Genomic DNA, 10,116 nt, shown 5'->3' on the forward strand with positions numbered 1-10,116 from the left:
CCTGTAATCCCAGCACTCTGGGAGGCCAAAGTGGGCGAATCACATGAGGTCAGGAGTTCAAGACCAGCCTGGCCAATATGGTGAAACCCTGTCTCTACTAAAAAAAAAATACAAATATTAGCCGGGCATGGCGGCATGCACCTGTAGTCCCAGCTACTCAGGAGGCTGAGGCAGGAGAATCGCTGGAACCCAAGAGGTGGAGGTTGCAGTGAGCCAAGATTGCACTGCTGCACTCCAGCCTGGGTGACAGAGCAAGACTCTGTCTCAAGAAAAAAAAAATCAATTAATTCACATCAAGGTAGGAGAAATATAAAAGAATCAAAATAATGTTTTTTTCTTCATTTACTAAACTTTTAGGAGTTTCTGAAGAGGAGTCCCTTTTATTTTGCTTCTCCTTTTCTCTTCTAGTTTGATTGTTTCACCAATAGCCGGCACTTTTTTCGCACATAAAGTTTCAGGAACCCCTTTCTCAGCCTGACTTTCCATTGGAATGTTATCAACTCACAACCTAAGATCTGGTGTTCCCATTGGTAGATTCTTGGATTCTTCCTAATGCTTATGCCCTCCCATTCTTGGTCATTTTCCCTTCCCCAAATGGGACTCAGAGAGGAGAGAGAAGGTAGCCAGCTCTTTGCTGATAATGTGGGAAGGAGTTTATCTGTATTATATATAATGTGGGTTTCAAATATCTGAGTGGTCAGTCTGTTCCTTCCTCCCCCATTCCCAACCTCACCCACTCCCACCTCTGGAAAGGGGCTGAAGAAAGAACAGTCGCCTTATCTGTGGTTCACATGATCACAGACTGTGTGGGTTGACCAGACTTAGATTTGTTTTGTCTCTTTAGCCAAAGTGTTCTGATGGGGGTGGGACTTGATAGAGATATATACGATTTCCTTAGGTCAAAAAAACAGGCAAGAAAGAACTAACAAAGTCTTGCTCTGCAAATATCCAGGAACCTCTCGCACCCGTTCTTTCATATTCCTCTCTTAATTCCTTTTTTCCTTCTAGTTCTGCCATCCCCTTCTAACTAGCTTCTGTTCTGTTTTAATCATCTATTTCTGGTAGGAAGAGTTAGTGTCAGATATCCTGATGGTTTGATGGTGGAAGGAGACTAAGCAGAAGACTGAGCCTACTGGGATCTTGTAGAGGAGCTGGTAGAGGGTGTGCTCCAAACCCTCAAAGACCAGAAGATCAGAGGAGAGACAGGCCACACCTGCTCTTTCTCCAGCTGTCCTTTTTTAGTTGGAGCTCCTAGAAGTTATAGCCATACATTTTAAAACCCTCTTTCCCATTCCAGATCTCCAAATGAAACCAACTGTTTGTCCAACCTTCTTTAGACAGATCTCTAAGATTTCCCTGCATAGGGAGGCCCTAATTCTTTTCTCCCGGTTTCTGATAAGAGCAGAAAATTGCCCGGTGTGTTGGCTCACACCTGTAATTCCAGCATTTTGGGAGGCCGAGGCGGGTGGATCACTTGAGGTCAGGAGTTCGAGACCAGCCTGGCCAACATGACATAGTGAAACCCCGTTTCTACTAAAAATACAAAAAATATAGCTGGGCATGGTGGCAGGTGCCTGTAATCCCAGCTACTCTGGAGGCTGAGGCAGGAGAATCGCTTGAACTCGGGAGGCGGAGGTTGCAGTGAGCTGAGATCATGCCATTGCACTCTGGCTTGGGCAACAAGAGCAAAACTCCATCTCAAAAAAAACAAGAGCAGAAAACTATAGAATATTCTGGCTGAGGAAATGGAGTCTTCACCTGCCCACTCGTTGAGCTGCAGAGAGTAGCCCTCAGCACTCATACCCAGTCTCCTGAGTCACAAAAAGAGTTGCCCTTCAACCAGCCACTTCCACCTGTAGGCCAGGGCCCCAGAAGAGACATTTCCCCAAGGTTTTGAGAAATAATGACCAGGGAAGGAAGGGTTGGTGTGGAGAGTGCTCAAAGCTTTCCCTGCACCTGCTTCACTAGCCCTGTCTTGTCCCCATACACTGCTCATGCACCAGGCATCCTGGTCCAGGAAAGGGAGATGCCAGCCCTGGGTGGCTTGGTGGTGATATGGTGTGTGGTTGTTCATCAGCATGTGTTTTCTGAGGCCAATGCCAGCGTTGGGGCATCCTGGCGCAGCCCCATGCCCTCTCCTCCCTCCCCCTTCTCTCCACCCAGCAAGCCAGCTGGTCACCCCTAGCTCTCTGACCCCTCTTCACATGAGCTTCCTTACAGGTGGCTGGTTTCCCTTTAGATTCCAGAAGTCCTGCAGTCTAGCTGGATGACTGTTTCTTGCTCCCCAAAAGACGTTTCCCATATTTTTCCCATCTACCCATCCCCAATTCACTTTTATCTCCCTCATTGTTTACCTGTAACAGTATTATTGGTCACCACAACAGATGAGAGGAAAAGCCAACCAACGGCTCCAGACCCTCACTCCAATCCCAATTGTTACAAATTTATTTTCTATAGTGGACTTCACATGTAATTTTTTCAATAAAGTATTCAATTGAATGGAAGCAGGAAGTTGAAACTCACTGATATTGAAGATGATGTACTGGTGGATAAAGGCACCTGCCCTCCTGTGATAGCCGGTAGAAATTTTGAGATCTTGAAAGCATATGGAAAATGTGAGCTATGTCATCACTCCTGACAGTGACGGCTTTGATGGGGTGGGATGACTTTGGACCCATCTCTTGGCCAGTGTATCTGTGCCAGGGCCAAAGGAGAAGGCATTGGGTTTGGACTCACTTAATCCAAATTGCCTTGCTCTGAGATTTTATGTAGATCAATGAAAACTTGAGACTTCCTGAAGACCAGATGGAGCCTCCATTCCATCTGATCTCACCTAGATCTGGAGCAAAGGCAACATGACAGGTAAAATTCCCCCATCAGATGGTCAAATAGGAATCAGATAATAAAAATGTGGTCCTCACTTTCTGTTCAGCATGGTGAGTGTGTGCCTATGCTCCCTGATTCTTCTTAGCTGAGGTATTGAGCTGATGCTATTGAGTGGCAAGGAGTCCTTTGCCTTCTGAGCTTTGAGCACCCTCAGTCCCAGGTGGGTCTGCAGGCTGTAGTAGAGTGGGACAAGATAAAGAAAGCCTCAGCCAGCAGAGACACATTCTCCTCCAGAGAAAACAGAACAACAGTATTGATAGTGAGCCGCCTTTGATTGGTATTTATGAAAGTTCTGTATGGTGGTAGGAAGCACTGAAACAGGTGATCCAAACAGTTTATTTGGCTGACTCTTTGTATCCTCTGCTGTCTCCAAATTCTTGCCTATTCTCCTGGAATATACTTTTTGCTTAAACAGCAGAGGAATGAAAGAGGTACCTTACTCCCACCTTCATCACTCCTACCCCCCCAACCTCAACAATTTCCCCCACATTACTCCCATTTCTTTTCTGAGTGAAGATTTTTGGGACAAGACTAGGATCAACCACCTTCCAACAACTAAAACTGTCCTATAACCATTTACCTTTCCCCTGGCCCCTCTCTCCAACTTTTTGGAGCTCCAACCCTCTCCCTCTACCCCAATTCTACCAACCCTGATTCCAAGCCACACCCCAGAGAGACCTACAGTTCAGAAAAGCAGAGTTGCCAAAATTGCTGGTGCCTGTGAACAAGCAAAAGCTGTTCACAGGAATCAATTATTGTCAGTTTTTTCTTCATGACTCTGAACTGACCGAATCCCTTCCTTTTTGCACAGTAGGACAGAGACTATGACACTGGGCAATGCATCTCCTTTTGCCCAGTAAAACCGCACAAACTGCACATGGTTTCCTTTCCTTCATCCTCTTCATCCACCCCATCAGAAAGGCCACTTGTTTGTAGCACCGCCTCCTGAATTAGGTTTCTCTCACTGGTCCCTTTCATTCCCTTCTCCACGTAAGAGTATGCTCCTCTTCACAATCTGGAAACAGCTGGAGAAAGCAGCACGATTGGGCACAGTTGCTGTGTATCAGAGACATGAACGTGCATTTGAATCATGAGAGCCAGGTCTTTTCTCAATAGGCAGGAGGAAGGCATCTTTTGACACCTCTATTTTATCCACTTCTAGGGAAGGGGCTGACGGAGTGAAGTTCTGTGTTATTTGCTGGGAGGGGACACAGTGGTGGTCGTGGGATGTAAAAATATGCATGTTTCCTGGCTGAAAGGGCAAATTATTACTGGAGAGTTTTAAGTTCCTGCATGCTGCTGACACAAATGAAGATTGGTTTGTCTGCCTGGCTGCACAGTATTCGTGGTCACTCGTCACCCAACGTGTATTATGTGCAGATTGGTGTATGCTGGCTCTTTGAGGTCCTTAAACAGATAACTAAACCTCAATGCATAATTTTTTTCATTCCACATTCACAAAATGTTTGGCCTCAGCACAGAAATCCACATGTCTGAATCATCTTTTTAAGTTTGGCTATCAATTTGCATCTAGTTCCCATGCCCTTGCCCTCCATCTGAGAGAACTAATGAAACTTCTTGTTTTTTGTTTCATTTTAAAAGTAGATTGTTTGGGAATGCTAACATTGCTTTGGGTTTTCTACTTTTTTAAATGCAGCTTTCAAAACGTCCTAGTTGTTTGCCGTCACTCACCCCAGCCCACCCCACTGCTTCAAAGTTGAGCCGTGTGATGTTTCCAGTGCCCCATGATCTCCTCTGATGTGTGTTTGGTTTTGGTTGCTGAGCAGTCATGTTCTATAGTTTGGGTTTTGTTTCTCTCCTAAAACCACCATCTCCTTGTTCTACCAGCCAATTCTCACCTTCCTATTTTTTCATCCTCCTTTTCCTTCCCCTGGTATAGATCAAAGTGGTCAAAGCGTTCCATAGTTCCCTCCATGAAACCATTCAGAAACCCTACAACCAAAACTCCATCCACAACTTCATGACCCACCCTGAATTCGCCATAGATGAGGAGTTGCCGCAAACACCACTCCTGGATGAGGAAGAGGAGGAAAATCCTGACAAGGCTTCTAAGTTTGGGACTGGGGTGCTCCTGTTGGATGGTGAGGTCACTCCATACGCCAATACAAACAACAACGCGGTGGATTGCAACCAAGCGCAGCTCCCACAGTCGGACAGCTCTCTACAGAGCCTAGAGACATCGGTTTGAATTTTCTTTCTCTGACTCTCATCCCTATTTTCCCTATTTCCATTTTCACCTGTCACATCTATGAGGTGATGATGGGACTTTTCATCGTCATGTCAACTGCTGTGTAAACAGCAGTGTGTGTGAACCCCCACCTGACCACGAAGAGCACAGACTTGCAAGGATTTCAACTTAAGTTTGACTTGGGGTTTGTAGCGGAGCCCAGTCAAACCCCAGGCAGGTCATGGTAGAATTTACTCCTTGATAGTCACTTGTCATTTTTGAAGAAATGATGACAATCCTCTTGGCATCACCCCACCCCACATTCTCCCCTGATGTTCATCTCCTGAATTCTGGATTTAATCCTATAAGTCTGTGCCATTTATAAGCTAAGTTGAGGGTTCAGAGGGAGACAAATATCCCCAAGTGAAATATGTTGAGGTAGAGATGGAATGTATAAAATCCGCCAGTAGTGTGATTGTTTTTCAATTCTCCCACTTTGAAAACTTACACCTAAAGGCCTGTAGGCCTCTAACTCTTTCTGCCCTTCCAGTCAAACCTCTCCAAGATTCTTTTTTGTCTTTTGTCTTCCCTTCCTTTCCTTTTTTTTTTTCTTTTTTAATGATGATTAAGAAAATGGAAAGGATATGGGTGAATTGCATAAACTTTGATCCTTCTCCCTTTTGGCCCAAAAGAACCCTTGATTTAGTTCTAGAATCCAACCAGTTTCTTTGTTAAAAGGGTCCCTTTGAAGCAATTAAGTGCTGGTAAGAATATTTCTCAGTTGCTGCCAGGTTACCTTCTGCTTTTAAACTGCCATCTTGTCAGGTATATGTGGTTCTTAAGTGCCAGGGAGATCAGACTTGCCCATGGAGGTTGCATATGTGTGGTATATAGTTTTCACCATATGCCTGAGCTTTGTCTTTTCCTAAAGTGGTGGCAAAAGAATGAACTGGGTACGACCCCGCCTCCTTACTGGGCTTGGATATTGAGGACCAGCCGCTGCCAAATCGAGGACAAGACAGACCATCAAAGCAGACTTTTGTGAGCTCCTCTTTGGGGTGACCACTGCTTTCAAAGCCATCTGCCAAGGCTCTCCAGGGCAGGACCTGACAGGTGGGCAATGAGTGTTCAGAAGCCTTGGGAGAGGCCAAAGAGCCATTCTAGTATGATCTGAGAAAATCTTCCTGCAGGGGCCAGAAACCTTGAGCTTAGGTGCCTGGGGACCACCTTTGACATTCTCTCCAGTTTCTAATTCTAGTTTTTGCACGTGTCACAATTTTTCCAGTATCTGAGAAGGTCCCAGCCTTTCCCAAATATTCTGATTTTGAAAATATATATCCAAAGTGGGAGGTCCCTATGACATTTTGCCGACTTAAAGGAGCAAAAGACCCCCCCAGCACACTCCCCCTTCCTCCAGCCCCTCTTCAGCCACATGCTGCAGCTGCTGCCCAGTAAAGCCCTGTGCCTTTTTTTCCCTGAATACTGCCCAAAGCATCCACTTCCCCTCTGCCTCTCAGGAGCTGGGGACTTTGCTAGGAGATTTTTTAAGTGTTCCTTACTGGGACAAGGTGGAGCCACATTTGCAGGAGCTCCATTTGTATCCCTGCTGGTGTTGACTTCTGTGAAGGGGCCAGTTCATGTTCCTGACTCTCACCTCCCGTTAGATAAATTAAGCCCACCCGCCTCTTTCTAGAGTGATGAGAGTCAAGAAGAGGGGACATGTGAACAACCAAATTCCCATGTGAGAGGAAGATGACCTGATCCACCTAGCCTTTTCTTCCAGATCTGTCCTCCCTCACCCCTTTCACCTGAGCTGTCCAGAGTAGGAAACAGAGAGAAACAATACCCCCTGCATATCCCATGACTACATATCCATCATCACAGGAAATAGGAAAGCAAATTTGATTCTGGTTTTGTAAAACGTACATGCTTCAATAATTCTTTGTGTCTTAAATACTCATAGGGAAAAAAAACAGCTCACCCAAGGTGTTAGGTGTTAACATATATATTCATCAACTACTTTAGAAGATTTAATTCTATCAAGTCTTGTATTACCTCAGATCATTTTAAATAGCAAGCCAATAACGAGGTTTGAAGGCTATTTTACCATTCCTGTTTGCAAAAGACTCTCATGGTGCCTGACAGGTTACTCTTGAGGGCTTGTGTCTACTTTTTAAAAGTCAATGGTTTTTCTCTTGTGTTCCAGTTTCCATAATAGAAGAGAAAATATAGAAATATATGCAAAAATATATAGTTTTCTTTAGATCAGAAACTGATATTTTTGAGTCAGCCATATGTATTTTGTTTAAAGGATTTAAAATAAAGTGCCGTCATGTAGCTCTGTGGAAGGGAGCACATAACCAGCTGTTTGGCATGACAGGTGACTTAGTATATTTGTAATTGGTTTTAGAACCAATACACCGTACTTTCTTTCTGCAAACAGCCATCTTTATACTTAGGGAAAAAAATTGTTGGGTTCTAGACTTTTTTAATATAAATTTTGTTGATAATGGAATTAAGTAAGTTTAACTGTCTATGTGCATATGTTTTTTATATAAGTTTTTTCTATTCAGTTTCACTGATCCAACTGGCAGTGGGTAAATATGGCATAAGTTAATAATACTTTTCCCCAAAATGGTGCTTTGGATTTGAAAAGGGTCTGATGGGGAGAAGGAGAACGTATCATCCCAGCTTCCTCTCTTAATAAACCTAGAAAAACGGGTAGTAAACCGTGGATAGTCAGGAAAACACGCAGCAAGGGACACAGCTGTTAGGAAATGAATCCCCCCCACCGCGCCCCCTCCCCATGCAGATGGATAGACAGACTCTTTCCTGACTTGTCATTAGGATTAGGGGCCTCCATTGGATTTGTGTTTCTTGAAGAATAGCTGGCAGAATGGTACCAAAGGCACGAATATCTCCTGGTCTGTAGGGATACTCTGATTTGGGGTTTGCATGTTTCATAGTTTTCATTTCCGGTTCCCCCTGGGGTTTTCCATTAGTGAGTTTTTGTGCAAGGATCTTATTTATGATGGCTTCCCTCCCCTAGAAAGATTTTGTGCAATATATTAAATGGGGACAGAATTCTAAATGATAAAACAATGGCTGGTTCTAGCTCTGAGTGACAGTCTTAAAGCTAGGTCCTTCCCATAGTATCATCTGTCCTCTGGAATGACTCTCCTATCCCTAACGGGGTTAAGAGAGAGATCACCTAGAAATCCCTCTTGTGGGTTCTTTAGGGTTTGTGTTTTCTTCTTCCCCTTGAGCTTCAGAGAGGAGAATTGGCACGGTTAAATCTGAATGGTTACCTCATTGCTGAAAACCCAGAGGGACATGGCACACTCACTTGTGTGGAAAAGCCTCTAAATGCATCTCTTCCTTTCTTTCCTGCTTCCTTGCCTTACGATTGAAGCAGCCTGTGGTACCATCACAATATGCAGAGACTTCCTCACCTTTCTTATCTAGGGACCACCCCCACTGCACTGGTGAGGGTGGGCACTTATAAATGCCTGCTATTGTTAAGCCATTCCAACCTCTTCCTCTGAATAGACCAGACGCCCTTTCACTTAGTTCAGTGCCAGTCCTTTCGCCTTCCCAACCCTGCTGTTAGGCCTGCTGTTCCCTTTGCTCTTGATTAGGAGAGATGGAAGGAGATGAGCTCCCATAACTGAATTGGCCTTTGGTTCATGTTTTCTCCCCATATGTATATATGCCATATGTGAATATGCCATATATATGTGCCAACAAATCTATCTATGTTGTTCTTTTCAAATTAGCACGCAGATAGGAATTTTGAGTTTCTTCTTTTAGTAACTAGTATAACAAGCACCAGTATTTTTGTACAAAAAAGAAAAACAAAACAAGATTGACTATTGTGGTCTGCATGACATAAACAAACAAATGGTGATATCAAAGCAATGTATACCCCAGTGTGTGTTGCCATAATTTGCAATTCAGCTTAACAGCGCACCCAATCTATATTTGCATTTTGATATGATTTAAGCTCTATGTACAAGGTTTTGCATGTATTTATATGGTTCTTAGGGAAAAAAAATGCTATAAACTGTCAAATCTAAAATTCAAATGTGTTGTTCCACTGAGACCAGAAGAAGAAGGGGAGTTTTAAAAGGGATAATTTTTTGGAACCAATAAAGCTTTTTGCTGATGAACAGAAACCAATACTGCCGTGCACTGAGAATAAAAACTCACGCCCACTTGTAACCGTGCTGTCCTCCATGCGTCTCCACTTTTGAGTAATGCTGCTGATTGTCTGTTGAAGTTGAGAAGGGAAATGCCACAACCACAAGGACAACCCCATTTAAACAGGCACAGAATTCAGCTTACCACCAGACTCTGACAACGCTTCCCTTACCTCTGGGCCCTTGCATTGGCTTCATTCCCTTGTAGTACAAGCTTTACTCCACCCACCTTGGTTAGAATCCACAATTCAGGAGCTGGAGCTTTTGGAAGAATAAGAGGCAGTCTTGGCAGTCCTTGCTTTTTTTCTTTCCTTTTTTTTTTTTTTTTGGTTTTGGTTTTGATTTGTTTTATATGAAATGTCTTTTAGGAGAAGTAGTTTCCCTTATATTAGCTGCCTTTCCCTTGGGTTTTCCACCCTCCCCCTCCCTTCCCTATAGTTTAAAAAATGTCTTCCATTAATTGAGTCTTGCTGGAGACTCATATTAAGCCCAGTTTCAGGTCAAAACAGCTTCCTGGCAGGTCATTTACATTCTGAGCTTTCATATCTGAGTCAACTCCTTCCTGCAGCTCTCATCCAGGTGCACAACGAAGTTCCCTAACCCTCTTTTAAAATATCACAGAGCGGAGCCCGGCGCAGTGGTGCACACCTGTTGTCCCACCTACTGGGGAGGTGAAGGGGCTGAGGCGGGAAGATCGCTTGAGCCCAGGAGTTCAAGTCCAGCCTGGGCAACATAGCAAGACACCATCTCCAAACACACACACACACACACGCACATGCACACAAACACACATACACATCGTAGGGAAGAAAGAACCTTGTCCACTCCCCAAATTCCTTTAGG

General features: G+C 44.2%; 1 protein-coding gene across 3 annotated transcripts in view; it reads left to right on the plus strand.

The window, feature by feature from the left end:
* The window catches only part of ATP2B4 (ATPase, Ca++ transporting, plasma membrane 4), a 121,451-nt gene extending 112,156 nt beyond the window's left edge, over positions 1–9,295 (plus strand). For all 3 annotated transcript variants that reach the window (XM_011931808.1, XM_011931809.1, XM_011931807.1), the window contains one exon: positions 4,787–9,295. In XM_011931808.1, the coding sequence (XP_011787198.1) occupies positions 4,787–5,095 (309 nt within the window). In that variant the 3' untranslated portion in view covers positions 5,096–9,295. The remainder of the gene's footprint in view (positions 1–4,786) is intronic.
* Positions 9,296–10,116: the final 821 nt, after the last annotated feature.

This window comes from Colobus angolensis, unplaced genomic scaffold (genome assembly GCF_000951035.1).
Source record: "Colobus angolensis palliatus isolate OR3802 unplaced genomic scaffold, Cang.pa_1.0 Scaffold91, whole genome shotgun sequence".
In the NCBI taxonomy this organism is placed as follows: Eukaryota; Metazoa; Chordata; class Mammalia; order Primates; family Cercopithecidae; genus Colobus; species Colobus angolensis.